This window comes from Bubalus kerabau, chromosome 15 (assembly GCF_029407905.1).
Source record: "Bubalus kerabau isolate K-KA32 ecotype Philippines breed swamp buffalo chromosome 15, PCC_UOA_SB_1v2, whole genome shotgun sequence".
NCBI classification, from domain to species: domain Eukaryota; kingdom Metazoa; phylum Chordata; class Mammalia; order Artiodactyla; family Bovidae; genus Bubalus; species Bubalus kerabau.
In genome coordinates, this window is record NC_073638.1 from 30182878 (window position 1) to 30210069 (window position 27192).

Below are 27192 nucleotides of genomic sequence, written 5' to 3' on the forward strand. Positions count from 1 at the left end.
CTTCATTTGGTCTCTGCCCTGCTTTAGTCACTCCATCCACAGTCACCAGGCTAATTTTCACTGTGAAGACACTATCACTCCCTTTCTCAAAGACTCAAAATGACATCCCCATTGCCTGTTGGACACCAGTCTGGTTTTCAAAACTTCATCTTGGGTCTGGTCAACTTGCTGTCCAAGTTCATTCTTTACTGCAGATCTTTGTTCTTGCTAATTCCCCTGCCAGGAATTGCCCTACCTCATCCCCTTCTGCCTATTTTAGTGCTTCTGTCTCTTGTTTTGCTTGTTCATCTTCAGCTCACACTTCTCTTTTTTCTTCAGAATTGTTACGTACCAGTGGTCTGTAGCTCTCATTCTTGTATAAACAATAGTTCATTCTATTTTGTTCGGAGAAGGCAATGGCACCCCACTCCAGTACTCTTGCCTGGAAAATCCCATGGATGGAGGAGCCTGGTAGGCTGTAGTCCATGGTGTCGCTAAGAGTCGGACACGACTGAGAGACTTCACTTTCACTTTTCACTTTCATGCATTGGAGAAGGAAATGGCAACCCACTCCAGTGTTCTTGCCTGGAGAGTCCCAGGGATGCGGGAGCCTGGTGGGCTGCCGTCTGTGGGGTTGCACAGAGTTGGACATGACTGAAGCGACTTAGCAGTAGCAGCAGCAGCATTCTATTTTATTAATCATATACTAACATATTTGGAAAAGGCAATGGCACCCCACTCCAGTACTCTTGCCTGGAAAATCCCATGGACGGAGGAGCCTGGTAGGCTGCAGTCCATGGGGTCGCTAAGAGTCGGACACGACTGAGTGACTTCACTTTCACTTTTCACTTTCATGCATTGGAGAAGGAAATGGCAACCCACTCCAGTGTTCTTGCCTGGAGAATCCCAGGGACGGAGAAGCCTGGTGGGCTGCCATCTATGGGGTTGCACAGAGTCGGACACGACTGAGGCGACTTGGCAGCAGCAGCAACATATTACAGTAAAGCCTGATAGGACAACTTGCAATAAATGCAAATTAGGATCTACCATGATTGGCTCTGGTCCTTCTGCCAGTTTTCAAGAGGCTAAAATTCTCTTCTGCAGTAACAGGGAAAGGCGTGGAGGAGGTGGCAGCATCATGATAATTGGGGACTGACAATTCAATGTGTTACAGTCGTGTACAACATTAGTTCCACTGTATTTACTTTTATGCTCTCTGTAGAAACAGAAACCCAAGAAAAGCAAATCCCTCCTACTTTTCACTTGACTCCATTGAATTTTGGAGGGCCTACTCATCATGTTCTGGTAAGGTTAACTGTATTACCCATTTCATGAGTAGCTGGTGTCCCAAACTAGCTGTAAATCCAAATTCAAAGTAAATCTCGAACCTGACCTCTTCTCACCTTCTTCATCACTACTACCCTGATCCCAGCCACTGTCATCTTTCACCCGGATTATTGCAATAGCTGCTTAACTGGCTTCCCCGATTCCCTTTCCTCTATAGACTATTCTCAACACGGCAGCCACAGAGAGGCCATGAACTCTGAGAGCTGAAGACACTCTCCATGATCTGTGCCTCTGCCTTCATCTCTTGCTTTCCTCCCAGCTCGCTCTGCTCCCAGCTTCCTCAGGGCCTTTGCACTGGCAGCTCTGTACCCTGGAAGGCTCCTGCCCCAGGAGTCCTAGCCTCGCTCCCTTGCCTCCTCTCATCGAGGTCATCTTCTCATAGAGACCTTCCTTGACTAACATTGCAAATCACAGCCTGCCCTTAGCACTGTGAATCCGTTACCCTGCTTTTTTTTTTTTTTTTTTTCCGTATCACCTTCAAAATGACCACATAATTTTTCAAATGTATTTTAACTGTTATTTGTTGCCAGTCCTTCTTAAGCTAAAGCATAAGCTCCATGGGGATGGCAGCTTTGGCTCGCCAACGTACCCCAAGGCACAGAGGCTGCTTGGCACACGGTCAGGGTTCAAGAACATTCAGTGAGTGAATACTACAAAGGCAAAGTCATGTCTTAGAGGTGAGTCTGTAGGCCTCTTTCCCTTCTAGAGCCTTCATATAATCCCCCCTGCCCTAAGTCCTACTCCTTGCCTGGAGAATTCCATGGACAGAGGAGCCTGGCGGGCTACAGTCCATCGCGTCACAGAAAGTCGGACACGACTGAGGCGACTTAGCATGCATGAGTGCATACATGCAAGCATGCCCTAGGTCCTAAGCCAGCTTATCCTTCCCTGGAGATTTTTGGGACCAAAGGGAACCTTGGCTATTGTGCCAACTTGAGGGTCAGCCTGCCTAGAGGCAGAGGACTGGTTAGGATGACCTTCCAGACTCGCAGGCTTCGATGTGAAGATGCCGAGTGAGGGTGTGGAAGGAGTGGATGTGGGGACCTAACTCATTTGTAAGCAGAGGTGGCTGCCTGGCGTGGAATGGAGTGCCCTCCCCTTCCACCCCTCCAGCTGTCACATTCAGCCAGTAGCTCCTGTCTTCGTGCCAGGAGCAGAGCCTCAAAGGCCGCAGCTGGCGGGAGAGAGGAGTTGGGCCGTGGGGGTCTTGTGCGCTTCCTGGTGGGGGCCCTGCCGGCTCCCCTCACTTCCGCTAACAAAGGGGCAGCCGGGCCCTGTTGCTGAAGGCCGGCAGCCTCCCCTCTGGGATCACAGGCTGGCTGGGACCCCGGGGCAGTGGGGGCTCCACATTCCCTTGGGGCTAGGGGTTTCCTGACTGAGGTGGGTGGGCTGGTATGTGGGGGCCTTGGATGGCTCAGAGGTGGAGTGAGGGTTAGTTAGGGTTTACAGTCTGGTTCTAGGATCCAGAGGAGGTTTGGGATCAATGTCTGGGCTTCTCAACGCCCACTGCTTCTTCAGTCAGGCAGGCAGGCAGGCAGAGCATGGGCCCCAGAAGCCTGGGCCAGGGAGGCTGTGAGAACTACACCTCCCAGCACGCAGCGCTGCAGGCCCGGGCGCGGGGGTGGGGAGGCCTGAGGTCAAGCTCTGGGAAGCTCTTCTGCAGCTGCAGCAGCTGCACACCGCGCAGAGCAGCGGGCAGGGCCTCATCACAGCGGCGCTGGAGGAGAACCGAATCCTCCCAGGGGTGCGGACGCAGCTGCCCACTCCACAGGCTCCCCAACGGGCTGCCATGTGTGGCCCGGAGCAGGGTACGAAGGTCCTCAGCCCTCTGCACTCTCAGCACTCAGACAGCGCTCTCCTGCTTGCCCATGCACATTTACATGCTCAGAGGCTCACACAGCCCTCTCCTGCAGAGGGACCTCCAAGCCCCACAACCCTTGGTCGGAAGGACTCCCAGCCTAAGGTGCAGACCCTGTTGCCTCACCCCCTCTCCCCACCCTGATGGCTGAGCGAGCCCTGCACTGGAAATGGAAATTGGGGACCCCCTGCACTCCAGGGGCTTCCCTGCTGGCTCCTGGGAGGGCTCTGGACACTCTTCTCTGGACACCCCTGTTCCATGGACCGGACTGATGTCGCCTCCTTTGGCCTCTTTAGTCTGGTCAAGGCCGTATCCTGGGCTCCTTTTCTGCCCCCAGCATTGCCCCCAAGAGGGTGGAGGAAGGAGAACTCACAGCTTTGTTTTATGGCTATGGGGCCAAACCCATGAAACTGCTCTTGGGAAATGGGCTTCCCTGAGGGCCCCGTGAAGCATACCTGCAAACTCTGGTGGGTCTGTCTCCTCTGCTCTCGGCTGCACGGCCACAGCCTGGCCTGTGGTTTCCCTCTAGAAAAACCCTCATTGTGCATACAACCCCTAACTAGTTCCCAAGTGCCATCCACACAGCCCCCCAGGCACTCGGTCTTAGTCACCCTCCTCACCTCACTGCTTCTCTGCTGAGCACCCTTCAGAGGCTCCCCGTGGCCAAGAGAGAGGAAGCCCCGCTCCTCTGTTCCTGCCTACTTGCTCAGCCATTGTCTTTCCACATGCTCCCCCTGCCGGGGAACCCCTACTTTCCCCGTCACCGCCCACCACTCATCCTTGGAGGAACGACTCAGAGACGACCTTTCCCAGGATCCGGGACTCCCCCAAGAAGTCAGGGATAAAGTGGGTCTGTACAGGCGATGCGGCGACCCTGCACACACATGTGTCTCTGGCACACACCCTATTGCACGCCTTTCCCCGCCCTGCTCTTCGTCTCTCCTTCTCCAGATGAGCCCAGGGCAGAACTATTACCTGGACGGATGGCCAGAATGAAAAATTAAATTTCTACTTATCCATCTCGTTCATGCATTCCCTCCAGATCAGCAGGGCTTGGAGCACAGGGCAAGGCTGTGTTCCCCCCAGAGACCAGTCGACAGGGATGAAGGCGGGTGGGGTTTAAGGCTGTGTGGATATTGCCCTTGAGTATGAGAACAAACAGCTCTGAAAAGGCTCAGGCCGCCTGGTTGAGTCTTCCTGAGGGGCTGAGAGACCTTCCCTCGGGGACGGCTAGCTACACAGCTCCTGGGCCCATTAATGATTCCGCGAGCATCACACCTCCCTGGCTCCTGCTTAACTGGGCTGTCAACAACAGAGTCCCCTTATACAAGGCCCTTCTCCCCCCCGATGTGCGAATCTTTGGTGGCCGCCCCCATCCTGCTCTCCACTCAGGGAGCAGGAGAGGACACGCTATGCGCCTCTTCCAGCTGGAGCCCTGTGTGACCCCCGCCCCATCCACTTTTCCCTAAAGACCACCTCGGCCTGACCACAGACCCCACGGAGGTCGCCACTGGCGCGATCATGCCCTAGGAGATGGTTCCCCTTCACGCTGGTTTCCCTTCCTTCCTCTCTGTTCCCTTCCTTCCTCTCTGTTCCCAGCCTGGATCTGGGAGGTTGCCCTCTTTCCTTCCCCGTTGCTCCTGGATCTGATGACTCTGATGAGCAGCCCTGCCTTCATGGTGGTCCTGCATCTCCCTGGATTTTGGGAGAAGGGAGGCCCTGACTTTCTTGTCCTGGCCGTGCCTCTGGGGTAGGGCACACCATTTGGCCCTGAGACCTCTGACCAGTCCGCTCATGCTGGGGAATAGGATCAATGGGATGTCATTGCTCTGGGGTTTCTTGGCCTCTGCCCCTGATTTCCCAGTCAGCAGTTTCCCCAGAAAGCCTGCCTGCTTGAGGGGGATGCAGTGATTGTGTCAGTGGTCCTCTGCTGGGGGAAGCTATCCCCATGCAGGGCATCCACGCTGTGTGCTGGGATGTGGAAAGTGGACTTGGCCTGAGTATGAGAAGACCGAGATAAATATGCTGATCTCCATATGAAGCTGAGGCTCTACAAGGTGAAGGGCACACAGAGCCGGGAAGAGCCCGCATGCAAACACAGTCAGGCCACGTCTGTGCTGTCCCTCACACAACCTGCCTCCCCCAGGGGAGCATGTTCCCTTACGACCAGTGTTCACCCTTCTGTGCCACATGGCCCCAGGGCCAGAGCTCATGCCCCCAGGAGGCTCTTCCTGAGCTTTCCTTTGCTCAGACTTTCTCCAGGGGGTAAGAAGTGTGTGACTCTGGTCTTTCCATCCTTGCCAACTTATGGGAACCCCCCAAATCCTAGATTGTCTCAGCTTTCCCCAGGCTCCACCTCTGATACCTCTTTTTTGGGGGAGGGGGTAAAGTTGAAAAGAATAGGTTTATTACTTTGCCAGGCAAAGGGGGACACAGCGGGCTCATGCCCTTAAAAATTCTGTGTCTCTCTGACATTTCTACCACCTTAACCAGTCCGAGAGCCAAAGGCAGGGAGTTGAAGAAAAGAGCAAGTGACAAGTGACTCCACCCTCCCCTGACCCCTGGCTAGAGAGGTGACAGAACAGCCCCGAAGACAGGTAGGTACAGCCCCTGGACAGCTTTGGGATGTTCAATCATCAGCTGAGCCTTGTATGTACCCCTAGATGAGGTCTCCCACTTCTGAGAAACAGGTTCAGAGCCAATGAATCCTCAGGACTTGCCCAAGCTCTGCTCCTGGAGCCCAGTAACCACCACACAACTTCCTGTATCCCTGAGCCTAGCTCAGGTCTCCATGAGGTCACTTCCTGTCCAGCTCTGTAGCAGCATGACACCCTCACAGGTCACCTCCCGTCCTAAGAGTTTCTTCCTGTCACTTTCTCACCCTGCAGCTAGCTCAGGTACAGGTTAAAGACACCCTGGTTGGAAAGTTGTGATGGCAATTTACCCCTCTATCAGCTTGTTTTGATCCTTCCATTAATAATGATAATGACAGAGCCAAGATAATAACCATAGAACGTGGGCCATTTATTGACAGACTGGTCTGTGCTAGGTGCTTGGCCTACATATATAAATTCTGACAACAAGTCTTCCAGGTGCATCATATTATGCCCATTTTACAGATGAGGGCTTGTGTGCAGCTGTCTGACACTGAAGCCCACACTCTTTTCACATCTCATGTGATGTCTCCCCAGAACATCCCAACCCATGTGTTCTCTTTGCCCTAAGAGGTCAGGAGGCTGAATCTCCCTCCCATCTGCCCTGACAGAGAAAAATGCAGGGAAAACAGTAATCCACTCACAGCACACACAGCCCACCGTGACTTTGGGCTCCCTCCTGGCCTTCCCCTCTGTATCCCTGCTTGAGGTAAGCCCCACCCTCCAGCCCATGAGGATTTTCTGAACTGCAGGAGCAGAACTCAGAGGAGACAAGGTCCTTCCTCCAGCCCACCCCACCAAGCCAGCCTCACAGGCGTGTTGTCACAGATCCAGGAGAAGGCTCGGCCAGCCCCCACCACCGCCAGCACTGATGTAAACAGCACTTCCTCCCTCCCTCCTGAGGACTCTGTCCTGCCCATTCTGGCTGAGCGGGGTCACCCTGTTTCACACACAGCCTTCATAGAGGAAAGAGAAAAGTAAAGTGAGGCCAACGGCCACAGCTCAAAGGAAAAGCAGAGAAGCAGGAACAAGAGAAGCAAACTTCCTCCCATGACCCAGCCCTAAGGAAGGGGACGCTGGCAGCAGAGGAAGCAGTGGGTGGGGAGAGGCAGGGAAGAACGCAACTTCCTACCTGTGATATTGACCTCCACCTGGCCTGAGCGGGTGCCGATGGGGTTGGTGGCCTCACAGACGTAGGTTCCTGCCAGGCTGTAGTTGATGGGTCCCCTGAAGAAGAGAGTTCTGTTCTGGGCCTCCACGCCCTTGGGGAGGGAGCCATTTAGCCTGCAGGGGTTGGGAGACAGGCAGAGGGTTATGATTCTCCAGCCCCACGAAGCTACCCCTGTGTCACCCACCTGACTCCAAGACCTCAGCCCTTTGGCTGCCTTAATAGGCAGCATCTGTCTTGGAAGGAGTAAAAACAATAAAAGTAACAATAACAGTAATCTCTTGCATGTGCCAGTTTTACATTATTCGGTGTCTCACATTTGCTCATCACAGAACTGAAATGCAGATGGCACAGGTAGATACTGGCCCCACAGCATCTAAGAGATACTATGTAAGAGAAACCAGGTTCAGGGTCAAGGAAACATAGCTAGAAAGTGACAACTGGGGATCTCACCAGATCTTTGGACTCTCAGCACAGTGCTCTTTTTACTACACTGGTTCTTGGTAGTTAGTTCTTGGTTTCCTAGGCAGTTGGTTAATAATTTAAAGTCCTAACCCCAAATCTGGGTTAGGAAATGGCAACCCACTCCAGTACTTTTGCCTAGGAAATCCCATGGACAGAGGAACCTGGTGGGCTACAGTTCATGGAGTTGTGGGGAGTTGGACATGACTTAGCGACTAAACAACAACCTCAAATCTACTAAGGCTGGGGTCCTGGCCTAGAATTTTAACAGGCTACTCGGGTAATGAGACGTGACCCGTGTTTAGGAACTGTGTTCCATTTCACCATCTCCTTTCCTTGCTGGGCATGTCACAAGTCTTTTTTATGCCGAGAGAGTTCCAGAAGTTTCCTGTACCCAGAAGACCCTTTTCCTTCCTCTTGATCCTCAGTGCCACAAAACTTTTGGACCCAGAAATGAAACTGGCAGGGAGGCCCTGCCCACTCACACCTTCAGAGCCACTCCTGGTCCAGGAAGTGGATGGTAACAAACAGCTAGGGTGTGCCAGTGCCCTGTACTTCCTGGAAAAAGAACGCAGACACAGTCTGGGCAGCCATCCTCTGGTCACCCAAGTCAACCTACTTCTTGGCTTCCCCATGCCCCTCTCCTTCTGTGTGTTCCATCCAGCTGTTCTCTGGGAAGAACCTTGGCTCGGGCTGTCACAGCTGGCTGGAGGGGGAGACTAGACCCTGAAAGGTTTAAGCCCCAAAACCACAAAGCCAAGAATGGGATTGGCCTTGGGGCAAGCACTCCATGAACACAGGCATTCTGGGCTGACTGCTGCCTCTCCCTGAGAATCTGGGGGTGCTGGAGAAAAGGAAAAGGAACAAAGAGAGATCTGAGATGCTCCAGAAAGCCAGCCTCCCTGGGGATACCTCGATAAAAATAAATACTGGGGGCTGGGATGGGAGTGACTCAGACTGAATCACCAAAGGAGAATGACAACGTTCTTGATTAGGGAGCAGAAAGGAGGCAGATCACGAGGGAAGACCCCTGGCAGAATGGTTTGTCCTGCTGACCCTGATGCAGTCAAACATGGGAGGGTGTGTGTGTGTGTGTGTGTCTCACGGCCTCTCTCCTTCTCACGGAGAAACCTGAATCTAGACCTTTATTTCCTCCCTGCCCAAGGTTTCTGGAGGTGGAGTGGGTGCAGCAAGGTTCCTTGCAAGGCGACCAGCCAGCCCCGCAGCACTTACGTGGTCCAGTGGTACTCAGTGGCTGGGGGATTCGCATCGGCTTTGCACGTGAGCTTCACATCCATCCGCTGCAGGTACCAGTTGCCATCAAACCCCTCGATGGTCACCTCGGGCTCGTCTGTGAGACAAGGGGTGATGTTTGTAAAGGGTGAGGTCAGGAGAGCAGGACTTGGGGCGAGGTGGGGCGGGGGGAAGCCTCAGAGGGTGATGAGCCTCAGAAGGGGAAAAGACAAGGAAAAAGCCAGAAGACGGGGGAAGAGTGACAGGGGTTGGGAGGTCACAGACCCTCAGAGTAGAAGCAGCAGGGGAACAAGGCAGCGGGGAGAGGATGGGCAAAGCGAGAAGACAGGGCAAGAGAGGACGGGAAGACAAAGTGCCCCCAGAAAGGGAGGCGGAAGGAAAAGAGGAAAGAGGAAGGAGGCATAAGCCGGTGAGGGAAGAAGGGGCGGGGAGAGCGGCAGGAGGTGGGAAGAAAAGCAGAGAGGGCTGGTGGTGGGGGGGTGGTGGGGGTTGGGGGGGTGGTGGTGGGGGGGTGGGGGTTGGGGTGGTGGTGGGGGGGTGGGGGTTGGGGGGGTGGTGGGGGGTGGGGGTTGGGGGGGTGGTGGGGGGGTGGGGGTTGGGGGGTGGTGGGAGGGAACAGTACGCGCCCCGCCCCCGCCCGGAGGCCCCGCCCCCAACGCCCTGCCGCACTCACACTGCACGTTGAGGGTGAGGCTTTCCCAGAAGCGGTCCATGTGGTAGTTGACTATGCAGGCCAGGGACTGCCGGTGGGCTTCTCGGCTGGGCACCAGGCGGTAGCGGCTGATGACGGTCACCGTGCCGTTGGGGTTCCGGATCTCCTGGTACTCCGCCTCGCCCTTCAGCCGCGTTTCCCAGGACACCACACTGGGAGGCTTCCCATTGGCTGACGTGCAGGTGGCCACCAGGACCTTTTCATCCTGCCCCTTCCTGGCTCGAAGCACTGCATGGGTGCCCTCTATCCAGTTGGTGGGTTTGGCTGCCGGGAACAAGAGAGCGCCATGGGTCTGGCTCTGCTGCCTTATCAAGGACGCACAGGCTGGGAGGGCAGGCCTGCCAGGCCTTGCTTCAAGGTCACCCTGGGCATGCTTGCCTCTCAGCTGTGCTTCACCAAGGCCCCTCCCAGCACTTCTCACAGGGACCTCCTTGGGTCTCACCCATGGCCCTCCTGCTCTGTTCTTTGTATGAGCTTTTATCAAGCACAAGTCTTCCTGGAGTCTTGGCATGCTCTCCTACCATGGTGTCTGCCTGCTTCCTGGCCACCCAGAAAGTGCCCCACAGTGGGGCTTCAACCTGAATACTGATCCTCAACTCTGCCCACAGCTAAGGCCAGCTCCCATCCCTAGTGAATGGGGACAGTGTGGCGAGAAGGGACTGAAAGTGCCATGTCCAGAGCTTGGGAGCATGCCAACCCAAGGAGAACCTCTGCATCCACTGAAGATGGCCCAGCCCCCAGGACATGCCCAAGCAGAGAGGCACGGTCAGGTCAGCTTACCCATCACTGTGAGATTGAGCTGGCTCTCTCGGTTGCCCGCAGGGAAGGTGGCAAACTCGCAGATGTAGACGCCCTCGTCCTCCAGCTCCAGGCGGGAGAGGCGGATGGTACCGTCTGTGAAGGAGGGCCGCAGGAACTCCACGCGCTCGCGGTATGGGGCCAGCACCGAGACGCCCATGGCTGGGTTGTAGATGGCCACGTTCTGCTTGGAGCCATTGGTGGCTTTCTGCCATGTGACCTGGGTGATCTTCACGCCCGGCAGCGGGTTGGCGAAGCTGCAGTGAAGCACCACGTCCGTGCCGATGAAACCGTACATGGAGTCGTTCACCTGGACCATCTGGGCCTGGGTGCCTGGTCGAGAGAGAGGGCAGAGGATGGTCAGGGTCAGCCAGAGCCCCCACTCTGACTCCCTGTGTGCTGGTCTTTTATTTTCCAGCAGTCATTATTTTACAAATTCTGACTATAAAAATAATAATTATCTGTTTTTAGAAGAACTGTGGGGGATATTGAAAAATACTGAGAAGAAAATGACAACCGATGATTCCACCACTCGGACGTATCACGGATCACCTGATGGGAAGTAACCTCTTGTTCGGGCTTTTCAGGTGGCGCTAGTGGTGAAAGAACCCGCCGGTCAGTGCAGGAGACAGAAGAGATGTGGGTTAGATCCTGGGTTGGGAAGATCCCCTGGAGAAGATAATGGCAACACACTCCAGTATGCTTGCCTGGAGAATCCCATAGACAGAGAAGCCTGGCGGGCTATAGTCCATAGTGCTGCAGAGTCAGACACGACTAAAGTGACTTAGCATGCACGCACAACCTCTTTTACATTCTTCTCCATATATCTTGGTAACCATGTTTTTTTTTTTAAACAAAATCAGAGTCATACTGTACATACTATTCCTTAAGCTGTATTTTCACTGAGTGATATATTATCAATGTTGCTCCATGGCAGTAAATATCCCTCCGCACCCTTATTTTTGATGAGGGTTGAATGTGCTGCTTTTTGGGCAGAGGGCCAGCTGAGGAGCCATCAGCTTCTTCACCTTTCTGGGCCTCAGCTCCCTCGTCTGATAAATGGGGTGGATAATCCAGTCCTCTCTAGCTCATAGGTTGCTAAGAGAACCAAATGCTATGATGGATGAGTACGCGTCAGGAGGCAGGAAGCACTAGGGGAGCCCCAGGGGCCCCATCAGTAAGGCCACCCTCGCTGTCTTCTCCCCACAAAGGGCTGAGTGCCTGGGCCCTGGAGTGTACTGGCTCGGCCCCCCTACCCAACCGGGCTGAGAGAGGCAGGCACTGCATGAGGCTCAGCCTCTCTGGCTCACATTCGCCTTCTCAGTCACGTCTGGCTGTCATAACTTGGCATTTGACGTCCTCATCATCTGGGCCCTGCCATTCTGTCCACATCTCTCTGTACATGAGGCCTTCCAATCACATCCGACCGGACTGTTCCGCGGAATATGCCATGTTTCTGAGTTTCCTTCCTCCCTCCTCCCATTTTTGTGCCACTTTTTGAGTCTGCTATCAGCACTGGAGTCACGTCAATGAGGGATTCAGTCCCAGCCTCCAAGGAGCACAGAGCTGTAGAAGCTACACATCTAATTTGGGGGGGAGGGGGGCCACACAGTGAGATGTGTGAGATCAAATTGGGGCCCTTGGCAGTAAGAACACAGAGTCCTAACCACTGGGCCCCCAGGGAGTGCCTGATGCTACACGTCTAGACTCCTGTTCCTGCAGTTCCCTAGAAGGCCCAGGCCCTTTTCCACCTATAGCTGTCCCACTTAGGCCACCTCCTTCAGGAAGCTTCCCCGATCCTCTCAACCCTATTGTGGCTCTTTTCTGCCTGGGAATGTGGTTGTTCACACCTCTGGCTTCTCCTCTGCCAGATGATGACCTTCCCAGAGCAGCCTCTGAGTCTTTTCCATCCCTGTATCCCCAGTGCCGGGCCCAGCCTCTGGTCATAGTAGGTGCTCAGTAAACATTTGTGGCCAGACAAATGGCAGTGGAAGACGGAGAGGAGAGACTTGCAGGCAGGAAGGAGTGATCAGTGGCATCGAGTGAATGAATGAACGCCCTCTAGTCTCCCTGCCGATTTTGCTTTGTTCCCTCTCGAATGGCTTTTGTCTGAGCTTTTCCTTAACTCTGAACTTGGCTCAGTCCTCTAATCTACCTGGGCCTGCCATGCCCTCCAGTGGGCTCACTCCTGAGTTCTGTCATCAGCCATCCTTGCTTTCTTATTTCACTCAGTTACTTTATGGAGCACCATCAGTTAAGATCAACATCAGGCCCTGGACTGACCCCGAGGTAGGGGAGGGCCTAAATGGGCCCCCAAGGGAGTCTGCTTTCCAGAGTGGGAACTCGGGGCTACACTCGCCTCTGCATGATGGAGGTGGGAGCAGAGCATATTCCTCTGAAGGCTCCTAAGACTATGGTCAGTGAAGTATGCTGCCCTTCACACCTCCCCTAAGAAGGTACCAGCCAGGTCTGTCTAGGTCAGAGCGGTATTCCCATGTTTGGCACACAGCCGGCACTCAGGACATGCCTGCTGAGCAAACATATCTTTGGCCCTCGAAGCCAGGCCGTTGCCACGTACTGAAAGCTTCCCTATGCTCCCCTCCTCTGCGTCCGCTCACATCCACACAGCCCTTCAAGGTCCACCTGGGATGCCATCACGCCATCTCTCCAGCTGTCCCCTTGGCCAGTCTGTGGGGTTCTGACGTGTCCCCGGCAGAGAACACTGTGGGTTGGTGGGGAATTGTGGAGGTGACACTGAGCAGCGGGCTGGGGGTGCTGGCTTCTAGTCCACCTCCGTCTAGAGCTTGCCTTGGCACCTTGGCAGGTCACTTCCCCTTTCTGAGCCCTATTCTCCTCCCACCGGAGGGAGCAGACTGGACTTCACCATCTCCTTCGTCCCTTCTGGCCTCCACTGTCTATGATTCTCTGAGCCACAGCCCAGCCCAGCTGTGCCCCACCCCAGACACCGTCCCACAGTGAGGTCAGCGGGCCAGTCAGCCCGGTACTCCTGCTGACTGGCCAGTTGGCAAGGACCTAAGCCCTAGGCCCTCCCAGCAGAGTAAGTGGGTGCTCCCTCCCCCACCCCCCAGCCTCCACTCCCCAAGCCTGCTGGAGGCTGCCCAGCAGCTGAGATAATGTGGGTATAATTGGGGAACTTTCACCACACAAAGCTTGGAACAGGAAAAGCCAGTTGGGAGGGCTCGGGCCACTGGGGGAAGGGGGAGGTAGGGTGGGGATAGTGGGGGCAGGAGGGGTGTAGACACCAGGATCCATCCTGGGATTGGTGCCAGGGCATGGTGGCGGGGCCTAGAGTAGGGCACAGCCTGCCAAGCCCGCAGCGACCCCGCTCCTTCCACCATCTGGGGTATGGGGCCACGTGGTGTTCAGCGCCTGGACACAGACTGACATTCATTTATCACATCTTCAGTAGCGACCTCAGCCTGCAGAGTGCCAGGAGGGGAGAAGGCAGACAGCGGCCTGGGTGTGGGGAGCGGAGGCTGCTGCAAAGGGCTCAGGTGCCCCAGGGGTGCTGCCTCTCACCCATTATCGCCTCACTAGGCTGAGGTGGCCCTCCCCACCCTGTATGTGTTTTGGGATGAGGCTGCTGCCTCCTGTCCTGTATGACTCCCCCAGAAGCAACCCCATGGCAGGTGGGGCAGTGAGGAAGGTGCCTGAGTGCCCGCTCACTGGGCACTAAGTGGGTGGCCTGGGCCCTTGCCCCTCTGCCTGGTGATGAGCAGACAGGCAGGTGGGAGGACTTCCAAGGAGCAGGCAGGGGCATTCTGACTTGGGCCTCTCTGTCCATGGCCCACTATTAGCTTTGTGTGCTATTTCCACCTTAAGCATCTTTGCCACATTTTTGCTGTGTAACTAATTGTCCTTAAGGCAATTTTGCCGAAAAAGATAAAATAATAAAAAAATAAGAGGGACATTAAAAAGGACATAGTGAAACAGGAGAAAGGAGAAACAAAATTGTTGTCGCTTAGTCGCTAAGTTGCGTCTGACTCTTTTGCGACCTCATGGACAGGCTCCTCTGTCCATGGGATTTCCCAGGCAAGAATATTGGAGTGGGTTGCCATTTCCTTCTCTAGGGATTGAACCCGCGTCTCCTGCATTGGCAAGTGGGTTCTTTACCACTGAGCCACCGGAGAAGGTGTGTGTGAATGCATGGCAATACTGAACCGAGAACTGATTTTGTTTTGTGGGTTGTCCTTGTGTAAGCAGTAAGCACTTGCCTACCAAGTCTTTCACTCATAGTATTTTATACTTTTTTTTTGCTTGTTGATTCATCTCCTCATCTGGCATTGAACTTCTTCTTTTTTTTTTTTTTTACTGAAGTTTCTTCGTTCATTGAGAGAGGTATCAGTTTCCAAACATGAGGGTGTGTGTTTGTAATTGACCCTTGAGTTGCATTGGGAAAGCCTCCACACTGTAGTGTGTTCTTAGCACATCGTCTCAGGTCTGTTGATAGACTCAAAAAAGTTTTATGGGAAATACAGGCTCAACTCTGTACCTTGGAGGCTCTTGGCCTCTTTCTCCTTGGCCTCTTTCTCCTTGGCCTCTTTCTCTTCCAATTAGTATGTTTAAAAACATAAAACCAACTCTTAGCGCAAACTGTTATCTTCTGTCAGCTCAATAAAGCCACCAGTAATATCACTAACTGGAAGAAAAGCATCTCAACCAGATGAAACCAAACTGTCGACCAGTTATTTCATCTTTCACGGCAAAATTGCCTCATAGCCAATTCGTCATGTGGCCAAATGTTTGCAGTAAAAATGCTTTCAGTGAAAGTACCTAGAACTGCTATTGTTAGCAGGGTCAGGTAGGGCATAAGGGGAACCCTTGGAGTTCGGGGTTTGGGGCCACTGAGGACAAGGATCCCAGAGGTGTGAAATTGGGAGGGGCTGGGAAGACTGATATGGGTTGAAGACCCTCCCTTACCTTCCCCCCACTCTAGGCTCAGGGACTCAGAACCCAATCTGCCCCCCTACCCCATCCGCGGGATGCAGGTGGGGTAGAATGTCCCTCGTTCTTTAGATTGGGTGGATTGGGAGGTTTTCAAAGAGGGGGGCACACCCCACCCCAGCGACTCTGATAGCTGCAGGCACCACCAAAAGGAGGAGAAAGGGCTAGATGGGGGTGGGGCCCAGGAACAGGGCCCTTCTCTGTGCAGAAGAGGTGGGTCGGAAGCCTTCTCTGGGTTTCATCACCATCACCATCATCATCATTTCTCATTTATGAAGAAGGAGGCCTCCCTTCCTGGAACTTCACTCAACAAATGCCTATTGGACACCTATCGAGTATTAGGCATCATCTGGGATGCCTGTAGTTCCCCTCTTCCAGGAAGCCCTTCTGGACTCTCATCACCTCTTACTCAGCCGACACCTCTATTCTATTGCCCAACTGCATATAACTTGAGTCTGCACCCTTTTCTGTTTCCTGACATGTGTGTTTAGCATGTTTTCTATTGTATCCCCACTGTCTCTAAACAGACCTCAGTCCTTGTGGGAGAGGGAAGGAGCCGGGTTTGGCCTTGGGTTGAGCTGATCATGTCATGGCTGATGCCGGCAGAATACCCTACAGACTGTCTGGTTCCCTGAACAGCTAGGGTAGGTTCTTCAGCTGTCTGGTGGGCAGAAGGCACTATCTCTTCTTCCCCACAGGCTCCCTCTTTTCTTCTATGAACTTTTTATTTTGTGTTGGGATGTAGCCGATTAACAATGTTGTGATAGTTTCTGGTGAACAGCGGAGGGATTCAGCCATACGTATACATGTATCCATTCTTCCCCTGATTCCCCTCTCATCCAGCCTGCCACCTAACATCGAACAGTGTTCCCTGTGCTATACAGTAGGTCCCTGTTGGTTATCCATTTTAAAGACAGTAGTGTGTACATGAGAAGTAGAGGCTGCCCCAGATGTGGGAATCAGGACCACCAAAGAGGTACCATGGTGGAGCTCAAAGGACCATGCAACGCATCATTTTACAGAGGAGATGAAAGTCCAGAGTGGTTGGGTCACTCGCTCAGGGATACAGACAGTAGCACCCACCCCAGTGCTCTTGGCACTCTGCCGTAAAAATAAACCCAGGTTCTCAAGCTGACTTTCTCGGTGGTGTCCCTCCTGGAGTGTAACCTCAGTGTCTCCACGGGCACACAAACACCAGTTACAGTGCTGCAATCGCAGGGCCTGTGGGCTAGCCTACACTGGGCTTGGTGGGCAGGCAGGTCAAGGGACTGGGGGCAGGGATGGAGGCCCTGTCGGAGTCCAGTGACTGGGTGTCAGGTGCTAGGTTAGGAACAGGGACTTTTAGGAACCCAGGTTGGGGGCACCTGCAGGGGGCTGCTATGTGCAGAGCAGGGAAAAGCCAGGGAGGTGGGGAGTGAGGGGGGAGAGTGCTCGTGTCCTTGGCAGAGGGGTTCTTGCATTCAGGGGATATCAAAGAATGAGTCCGTTGCTTTTCCTGACCTTGAGCACTGCTTATTTTGTCCCTGGTCATCCTATGGGCTCTAGGGTCTGGGATCCAGGTCTGCACCTGTGCCTCAGTTTCCCCACTGGTGCTAAGATTGGGCAGTTTGGGCCTCCTTCATGGCTTCTCAGAAGTGCTGAGCCAACAAGGCAGGCGTCGGGCCGGCCTCCGAGACGTCATGGACCTGCAAAAGCCCCAGCTCAGCAACAAAACACAAAGGCTCTTCAGTTGTGGCCGACAAACCTGCTCCCCAAGGCCCTGCCCTGCCTGCCATTGAGCTAATCCAAGGCTGGGGCCACAGGTTCCCACGCAGTTGGGTGTGTCTCAGAAAGCGTGTGTGTGTGTGTGTGTGTGTGTGTGTGTGTGTGCGCGTGTGCGCGGACAGGCGGAGGGAGCGGGAAGCAGCACTCTCCTACCCATACCACCTGGACCAGTTTCTCCTCCTAAGCTTTGAAACCCCAGACCCCTCTTCTCCCTAGCTGAGCAGGTGGGACTGGGCCCGTGTGGTGGGTGAAGGCCGGGGAGGGGCATTCAGAGCATTTGGACATGGGCTGCCTCTTCTTCTGTTCCCCACTCTTTTCCAGAGACTCTGCCCTGGTGCCTCAGTCTGGTGGGCAGAAGTGGCAGGCCTGGGTGGAGACACTGGGCTTCCCAACAAGGCCTCTCTGAAACCAGCATCCTTTGGGATCCATTTCTAGGGCTTTCCAGGGATGCTCCCTTGCTCCCTGCCCTGGAACTGGCAGAAAGGAACAGGACATCCGGTGAGAAACCAGCTAAGTGGTAAGTGGGGATGACTCACCTACTGTGGGGGGTGGAGAAGGGCTGCCAGATGAAACCTTGCTGAGTCAGCATAGTGACCTAAAGGTTATAGGTCCCCTCCTCCCAGCCCTGCTACATTTTCCAAATGTCAGCTCCCAGGGCTGGCTGGCTGGCTCTCCTCTTTCTTCTGTCACAACCTGGCCTCCTGGAGGACAGGCTGGTGAGGCAGAGGGGGAGATGTGAAAGCAAGCCCCATTCTGGGGTCATCTTCTCTGGGAAAGTCTTGCCAATCATTGTCACCTGGACCCAGTCGTTCTGTCAGCAGGAACCCGCATGAGCAAGGCTCTCACTGAAGTCCTTTGAACTTGTCCTATCTCGCATCTACACCCTGGGCATGTTTCCCTGTTGGTTCAGGAACTTTCCAAGAGCCCAGGCTACACCTCCAGCCTCCAGTCTCCCTGCTACTCTAGGATGGGGCCCAGGGTGACGAGGGCAGAGGGCTTGGCGAGGAAAATGAACAGCAGCTGGCCCAGCTCTTGTGCCTGCAACCCCTAGCACCCCTCACCTGGTCCGGGGGCGTGAGGGCCCGAGTCCACCCCACGCCCCTGTTAGCTCAGCACGAAGGCGTCCCTTGCCTCCTGTAGCACATGGCCTTTGCCTGGTGGGCTTCTCTCTGGGAGCGGTGCCTTCTGGGGTGGCCCCAGGCTGTCCTGGGTCCTTGAGTCCCCTCCACATCCACCTTGCCAGCAGAGGTGATAACATCCCATGATCCCACAATCGGTGGCTAATTGCTACTGTCCGAATCCAGGCGCCTCCACCCTCATTTGGGGTCACAGAAACTGCCAATGTTTTCTTCTTGGCTGATGCACCCCCCAACCCCCAACTCCCCACACAGGGCTGGCTAATGATGGGCTGTGGAGCTGGCGCCTGGCGCCTCGGGCGGGTCAGCACAGTGCGTGGGAGAGGAGGGGGCGCGGCAGCCTGGGAAAAGCCCCAGAAGGAGCCAGAGTGGGAGCCCAGGATCTTCCAGGCAGGCCGGGCCAGCCCTGCTTTCTGGCAGTGTGGAAGCCCCGGGGGAGTGGTGGTGGTGGGGGCTGCTCCGGCAAGTCCCATCTCTTCCTGAAACCCAGCAGGACGGGTTGGGGGACAGGGATGAACCTGGGAGTGAGGCTTTGCCTTCTCCCTCTGAGGAGCAAGTGCCCAGGGACGCCTGGACGGCTCTCCTACAGGCCTGATTCATGCTAGCTGCCCATCCCCAAAGCCCAGGGCAGCCTGGTCCCAAGCAGCTCCTGACTCCCCTCAGCATCCCGGGAACAGGAGCCTCTCTCAATTCTGTCCCCTCCTTCCATCGCCAGCCTCCAGGGTCCACCTCTCGGTCCTCTCTCTTCTGCTCATCGTGTACCTGCCACCTCTTCTCTGACCAGGTGGTGGGAAGAGAGGGTTCCTAACTGGACGTTGGGAGAGGCAGGCTCTGGTCCCCATTACTTGGAACCTTTATTCTCTATGGCCTTAGGTAGGGCGGTTTGCTTTTCTGACCTCAGTTTCCTTTTCTGTAAAATAAGAGTTGGACCCTGGAGGACTCGACTTTGGATGTCACCTGTCCAGCTCTCTCTCTGCCCCAGCTCTGCACTTGGCCTTGGATCGGCCTCTGGAACTTCTCTAGCCAGCAGTTACTCTACCTCTGTATACTGCCCAGCTCCTCCAGGAAGACTGATTAAGTGGCAAGCTAGGAACATCCAGGCAAGCTCAGCCGATACTAGCTCCTAAATGCCTTTGATTTCATCTTTGTTCTCCATCCCCACTGGCCCCAATCCAGACTTCTCCTGTCTCCTCACCCCAGTTCAGCCCCTTCCCTACCACTCCACCTCCAGCAGAGTCTCACTTCCTTATTTTCTCAACATTCCTGGGCTGGGAAATCCCAGTTAAGTAAGCCCCAACCCCTTTCCTTTGAACCCAGCACCTGCTATCTCATCCGGGTGCCTTGACCCCTTGTCCCCGGGCCTTGCCCCTGGGGCGGCCACAGTCACCTCTCACGCTGCTCCCGTACTGTGACACAGATACACACCTGCCTCCAGGCTTGCCCGTTTAACCCATTTTCTGCTCTTTAAAACATAAAATCATGGTTTAAAATCCTTCCATGGCTTCCTGCAGCCCTGAAGATCAAGTCCAAAGTCCTTTTGGGCTCTGGGTCTCATCCTGGGCATTCCAGCCTCCAGCAGCCTCCTCCTGCTCTTTCTCTCCCACCACGTGGGACAAGACCACCAGTTCCCTGCTATGTTCTTCCCTCTGTTAAACACATGACCTAGAGACTTCCCCGCTAATCCAGTGGCTAAGTCTCCCCATTCCCAAGGCAGGCGGCCCAGGTTTAATCCCTGGTCAGGGAACTAGATCCCACATGCCTCAACTAAGAGTTTTCAAAAGTGAAAGTGGAAGTCACTCAGTAGTGTCCAACTCTTTGTAATCCCGTGGACTATACAGTCCACGGAATTCTCCAGGCCAGAATACTGGAGTGGGTGGCCTTTCCCTTCTCCAGGGGATCTTTCCAACCCAGGGATCGAATCCAGGTCTCCTGCATTGCGGGCGGATTCTTTACCAGCTGAGCCACAAGGGAAGCCCAAGAATACTGAAGTGAGTAGTCTATCCCTTCTTCAGTGAATCTTCCTGGAAGTGAGCCGTTGCAGACAGATCCTTTACCAACTGAGCTATCAGGGAAACCCAAGAGTTTTGATGCCATAACTAAAGATAATGTAATGTGCAACCAGGACTTGATGCAGTCAAATAAATAAAAAACAAACAGAACACATGCCCTACTACCTGCCCACACCTCTTCATCCTTCCTGAAAGCCCTTAGCCATGACTTCTGGGGAAGCTTTCTCCCCCAGATCCCACGAGTGAGGTCTTCCCGCACCCTGAGGGCCCTAGGATCTCAGCTTTCACCGGTCATGGTATTTCCCCTACTGAGTGGAAAGACCAGGACTTCAGCCCTGTGCCTGGAGTCTAGAAAGCATAAGGGGCCTCAAGGGGTTGCTGGAGAAGACTGTGAGCCAGCTAGGGTCCCGGGCCAGGCTTCGCCATTTCTCAGGTCTGACTGCGGCTTCCTGCAAATTCTACTTTAGCTGAGGGGCGGGGCCTGTATGGGAGGACACAGTATGGTGTGGCCAGGTAGGGCCGGAGGACAGAGGCAGAAGATGAGGCCTTGCATCTGCCCGGAAGGGACGCAGGTGAGGGTGTGAATCTCCTCCTTCTAGAGGCAACCAGGAAGCCACACCATAAAGAGCGCAGGTCTGTCTGACCTCTCATAGGTCCCTCAACCCCACGTCCTCTGCTTGCTCCCTTCTTGCCACTTCCAGATTCTTCCCTCTGTCCTCGGCCCCAGTTCCTAGCACCCAGTCCCACTTCCTTCCTCACTCCAGACCATAAGGTGAAAAATGTTCTTCTCACCCCAGTGAGCTGCGGCCCTGAGGCCCCAAGGGCCTGCTCCCCAGGTCTCAGCCCTGCTAAACCGGCACGCTCCCCAGCTCCACACCACTCCCTCTACAGCCTGGATTTCTCCCCACCTGGCCAGGCTTTTTCAGGCTTTAAGGACCTGGAACCACCTGGCTCTCAGGCCGGCATTCAGACAGGTCCCTTCTCTGCGGCTGACACCAGCCCTCTCCACCCCAGTTGCTGCAGACAACACGTCTCCCAGCAGACACATGGCAGCCTGGATTCCCCTCAGCAAGTGTGTTTTTAATGACACATCTTGGGAAGTGTAGGCAGCAGCCTCCTTGGAAGGCTAGTGTGGGGGTGGGAGAGGCTGGGGGCTGCGAGAAAACACAGGGAGAATCCCCAGGCCTCCCAAGGAGAACCTTCTAAAAGCTCAGGGGTGACAGATGCATTGGGCCAGCCCTTGGCTTCCGTGCCAGTGGTCACCACCTGTATAGAAGTAGAGGTCTCTTGGTCTGCCTTTTACCGGGAAGGGCCTGTCGGACCACCCCAGGGCCCAGCTCTGCCAAGCTCTGCAGAAGCCCTGTCCAGCTCCAGGCAGCTGCCTGCCGCAGTGGCTGGGGGCTGGGCCTGTGCGGGGAGGGAAGGCAGTCAGGTGGGTTTATAGTGCCAGCTTCAGGCAAGGTTCATTCTAAAAGGGCAGGGTTAGGGAGACTGATAGGGGAGGGGTTAAGAGGATATGGGGCTGGGGTATACAAGTAGTTCACTCGTCCATGAGCACTGACTTTGGACTCAGATAGACCCAGGCTTCTGTCTGCTCCTTATTTTCTGGGTGACCAAGCAAGTTGCATCAACCTCTCTGTGCTTCAGTTTTCTCACACATAAACTCAGGACTTCTTTGGGGGTCCAGTGGTTAAGAATCTGCCTTCCATTGCAGGGGCTGTGGGTTCGATTCCTGGTTGAGGAACTAAGATCCCACATGTCGCAGGGCAACTAAGACGACACAATAGCAAAAAAATAAATAAATAAACCATAAATAAATAAAATAAAAATAAAAAAAGGAGGGGGAAGCATATAGGACTGTCTCCTGGGGTGGATTTGAAAATTAAAGACTTCACATCAGCTCTTAGCACAGTGTGTGCCTACAGGAATGGTTGTATTACTGTCAGTATTGTGGTCTTGGGGAGAGGAGCTGCGGAGCAGTCGGGTAGGCTGGTTCCATCCCAGCTCTACCAGCCCATCCCTGAGTGGGTCCCTGTCGTGGTAAGACCATCCTCCCAGAGCCTGGGCCCTCAGCGTCGGCCCTGCTGACGCCTGGGGGCTGATGATGCCTGGTGGTGCTGGCTGTTCCGTGCACCGTTAGGGCATTTAGCAGCATCACTAGCCTCTATCTGCTCCATGCAGTAGCAGCTGCCCTCAGGTGTGACAGCCAAAAACATCCCAAGACATTGCCAAGCGTTCCCTGGGGGGCAAACCTGCCTCCAGTTAAGACCACTCGCCCAGGGGAAGGGGCATGGAGCCCAGGCAGGGGTGCTGGAGTGTGGGATGGACATCCAGGGCAGAGCCTGCTGGGCGAGGAGGGGCAGGGGGACAGGGCTGGGGGCGCTCTGGAGAGGATGTGTCCGCATCTGTCCGGGGCAGAGAACTTCAGGCTCCAGTCTGGAGAGGAGGTACATGTTTGGGGGGCATAGGTGGAAAGAACCAGAGGCCCAGGGAGTTTGGATCTGACTGCTGTTTGCTGTCAGAACATGGGTGACAGAGCGGCACGCGGTCCTAAGAGGACGGGAAAGCATGGAGAAGGGAGAGTCGGGGAAAGAGACGCAGACAGGGGGACACGCGCAGAGAGGCCACGGAGACAAGAGGGCTGTGTTTCTAAGAGCAGGAACGTGGTCGGCAGCATCCTCCTTCGGCGGGTAAACTGCTATCGTTTCGGAAGGATTTTCGCCTCATTTGATTCCTGCTTAAGTGAAATCCACAACATGTGTTCTCTGCATTAGTGGAGTGTTTGTGCTTAATTAGTGGCAAATTCTTTCATATTAAAGTCATTACATTTTGCTGTTTGCTCTTCTCACCCCAGGCCTGGCTCGCCTCTGTCTCTCCTTTTAACGCAGGCAGCCTGAGTGCTGCCATGCAGGTTGTTCAGCCTCGAGGGCTCAGGAGATGAGCTCACGTACACACTTATGTATACACACACACACACGCGCGCGCTTACGTACACACGCACACATGTACATGCATGCACACATACGTACACATACACACATATACACACGCACATACACACTTGTGTACACACACACACACACACACATACACACACATTCACCACCCCTCCCTGTGGCATTTAGACCCTCCAGCACCAGCCCTTGTGCCCGTCCCACCCTGGGCTGGCATTTGTGGCTCCCAGCTTCTCTGTCCACACCCCAGGCTCCTCCACATGGGCGGGCAGCTCTGAGTCCTACCCCACCCCCCAGCGCCCGTCTCTGGGGGCTCCTCTTAGGAAAGGCTTTAGGGTCAGAATTCTTCTTGCCGGGAGGGACCCTAGGGCTGGAGTGAGAGGGTTCACCCATTCAGGCTGCAGGGTGGGGGTGGGGCACTGCTGCTCACGGGCCAGTGAGGAGGCGGTGGCCCTGCCACTCAAGAGGCCATGTCCACTTATTCCAGGGCTACACGCCCAACAAGGGGGCAGGACTGTGCTGGACTCGCCCTGCCTGTGCAGCGGTGAGGGTCCTGGGAAGCATGCTGGAGTGGGGGCGGGGGAAGATGGGCTCTTGACCCTGCCCCACAGGAAGTCCTGGATCTCAACCGTCTAGCGCTGAAATGCAGTAGCCTCTAGGAAGACGCTTTGTAGCCAAGACACAGTGGCGACCCTGGACTCATGGACAAGGTCAGAAATTAGGGCCCAGGGCAACCTCTTTCCCTCCACCTGCTTCTGATGAGCCTTAAGAAGGAAAAGGGGCCTGAGAAGGGAAGGGTGGCTGCTGCAGGCACCACCAAACCTGCTATTTCATCTCTGGGCAGGAAGTAGTGGTTCAGACCAAATGAATGATACTGTAGCCACACTGCAGTCCGAGGTTTAGCTCAAACGTAACCTTTCCGGGTAGGGCAGGAGGGGCCCCCTCACTGTACTCATGGGTACAAGGACGGAACCAGGTCTTGGGAGGGGGCTCTCCTGGGACACTTTCTGCAGATCATGGGGGCAGGGGATGGGAATAGGGTGTTCCAATGGGGCCTCCTCTGGCCTTGGGTTCAGGGAAAAGGTCTTGGGTGCAGCAGGAGGGCCCCTCCCTGAATAATCACTCCTGGATGTCTTGTTGCTGCAACCTGGCCCCAGACTCCAGCAGGTCAGCCTCTCTCTCCACACCTCCTGGTTCAGAATTGCCTTCATCCCCCCAAGAGACTTTCCTGCCAGCCTATGATATCTGCTCCCAGGCTCCAGGCTGGCAGGGAGCAGACTTGATCTGACCCACTATGGGCAGCCTTAAACTTCCTTACTGGGCAGGGTCTAGTGTGCAGACAAGACAGGGAGGCAGGAAGCAGGGAACCAGCGAATGCCCGGGTCGCAGTTTCTCTCTGGTTGACCTGCAGGTAGTGTTGTCCTAGGAGCCTCCCCAAAGGGTCTCCAGCGGGGGAGTGGAAGAGGGGGTGGCTCGAGGTGGGCCAGGAAGCGTCTAAGGACCTGCTGGGGTAGAGAGGAGGAGGAGAAGCCCAGTCCTTGTGCTCCCTTGTTTCATGAGAGAACCCAGTCCCCACAGAGGAGAGACTTCTTGATACTGCAGGAATTCAGGTTGAGGTCTGGGTAGCATGGTGAATGACACCTGAGACGGCCTGGGTCACAGGATGGGACAGGTGAGCAGAGCTTCGGGCAAAGGGAAGGGAGAGTCTTTTAATGGTCCTTGCATTACATTCAGACACCCTCCCTTTTTCATATCCCTACACTCAACCTGCTCTGGTTCAGCTACCAGCCTCAACACTGCTCCTCTCCCCAGTCCAAGGCTCAAGTGAAAGTGACCATTTCTCCTCCACATGTAAGCCGTCGGTGCTGGATCCTCAGCCTCTCTGATAACACCCTTAGCTGTGAAACCCCAAATTTATCGTACCCACCTCAGGGTTAACCCAGAATAGCATCCTCCTCAACCACCAACGTGAACCCCAATACCAGCCCCAGCCAAGTCTCCATGTCGGTGCCAACCTAGACCACAAGACCTGGGTCACAACCCTAACATGCGTGCTAACCTCTTCCTGGTTTTAACCACAGAATGAAGCAGAATCCTACATGTGATTCTAACCTCAGGTCTGAACTCGGTCTCAGCTCTGTGGCTTCCAGGAAGGCAGGCAGTCACGGCTCATGATTTTCTTCCTACCCAATAGTTCCCCCTTGGGGCAGCCAAAGAAAGGGGGTTCTTCTAAGGGTCCTGACAATTGAGTTTCAGGGGGAGGCCAGGTGAGCTTGAAGGCCTCCCTGTGGGGTGGGTCTGTGTCTGACTGGTGGCTCATTCTGTTTTCTCCCCATGCCACTCCATGGCCCAGGACCTTGTGGATACACCCAGTCCCTGGGTTGGTCCTTTCCCCAGCACCCAGGAGGCTGAAAGGAGTGATACATGCTACCCAATTTTTCCTGCTGCAATTTTAGCATCAGCGGTCACTAGCAGAGGGACCTACGATCGTGTCCCACAACCTTCCCAAAGCCCAGCATCTTTCACCTGTAAAATGGGCTTAAGCACATACACCCCTTCGGCTGGAGTAAGGATGGAGTGAGGGCCTCTGTGTAAAATGACCTCCGTGGTCCCAGGGTCTTGGGATTCCTCCTGCCTGCCCTGCAGTGCTCCCAGCACTGGGCTGCCATCTGCCCTCCCTGGTCCTTCTCTTTAGCTCCTTTTCCTGGCCGCACTGAAGTCATCTCCCTCTTCTTGGCAAAGTGCTGAGAGGACAGGTCCCTGCCATTGTCATAGCCCATCCTCTCTCCACCCTAGCAGGCAGGTGGGGTGAGAGGGGACTCAAGAGGCAGGAGGAGAAAGCACCAAGCCCTGGTCATTGCCCCCCACCCCAGCCCTGTGCACTGTCCCCTGCTATTGGCAATGCCAGAGTTTTGAGTGTGTGTGGGGGGTCTTCCTTCCCATTCTCTCCACCTCTCTTCCCTGCCATCCCTCTGCCCAACATGAATCTATCAGGAACCTCGCCCAGTCCCACTTCCAGCTCAGACTTGTTGGGGTTTCAGGAGTCGCTGGGTAGGGGCTGGCATGCCGGGACCTGCTTCTCGTCCTGCCTTGTGGAGAAAGCGAGCACGTAGGCAGCAGGGCACGGTGCCCAGCTGCGAGGATGCAGCCCAGCCTCTGCGGCCACCTGCCTCCCTTCCCTTCCCCTCCCTCCCTCTCCTTCCCATTCCCATGCCCTCCTCGCCCTGCCCACAGCTCTGCCAGGCGTGGTCCCTGAAAGCCCAACAGGGCCCCCCCCCCACCGAGGGAGCGGGTATGTGCATGGGGGAGGGGCGGGCCCCCACATTCCGCTAAGTCTGGGAAGGGTGTTGCTCCCTACCTGCTGCCTCTCCAAGACTGAGCCCCTCCCTTAGCAGCTGAAGCCTAGGGTCCCGTGTGCTCCCCACCTCCCGAGGACTGAAAGGACAAAAGCACGACGTTCCCCACCAGGGTCCTGCCAATGGCAAGAGCAGGTAACACATGTATATTACCTGTCTGTGCCAGGCCCAGGTCTGAATGTTTACAGATATTAACTCACTTAATCCTCACAACTCCGGTAGCTCCATACCACTGTTATCTCTTAGAGATGAGGAAAGAGGGAGGTCAAGTAACCTGCCCAAGGTCACACAGTGGGTGAAGCCTGTTTGGTGTGGCATTCTGGCTCCAGAGGCTCCTCGCCACTACACCGGCTGCTCGTGGCCTCCTCCTCCCCGCTGCATGAAGAGACCAGCAGCCAGCACACAGATACCGAGGCCAGAATCATGGGCGAGGGCGCACTTGACACATGGGGCCCTTGCCTGCTGGCAGCCACGGTGATGGGGCTGGGAGGGCAGACGCCATCTCCTCTCCTCCTTTCCTCCAGGCTCTGGGTGAGGCTGAACCCCCAATCCCACTGCTGTCCGGACCACAGGGCCGGCTAGGCCCAGGGCAGCTCTGGCCAAAGGGATAATTCCAGGTACTTCAAACATTCTTCCCCTGCACTCTTTTCCTCCCAGTCCAGGAGCTAAGATACTTGACTTCCAGTCTGATCTCTGGCTGTGGCTTTTCCTCTTTCTGTCCCTGGGACTCCCTACCTGTGAAAGGCTGGTGGCCACCTCTTCCCCATTGCCTCTGC

General features: G+C 55.1%; 1 protein-coding gene across 1 annotated transcript in view; it reads right to left on the reverse strand.

The window, feature by feature from the left end:
- Positions 1-27192, reverse strand: part of NECTIN1 (nectin cell adhesion molecule 1) — a 68837-nt gene that overhangs the window by 4102 nt on the left and 37543 nt on the right. The window contains exons 2-5 of the mRNA XM_055548381.1: positions 10215-10565; positions 9396-9698; positions 8702-8819; positions 6971-7122 (exon numbers count right to left, since the gene is read on the reverse strand). Of these exons, the coding sequence (XP_055404356.1) occupies positions 6971-7122; positions 8702-8819; positions 9396-9698; positions 10215-10565 (924 nt within the window). The remainder of the gene's footprint in view (positions 1-6970; positions 7123-8701; positions 8820-9395; positions 9699-10214; positions 10566-27192) is intronic.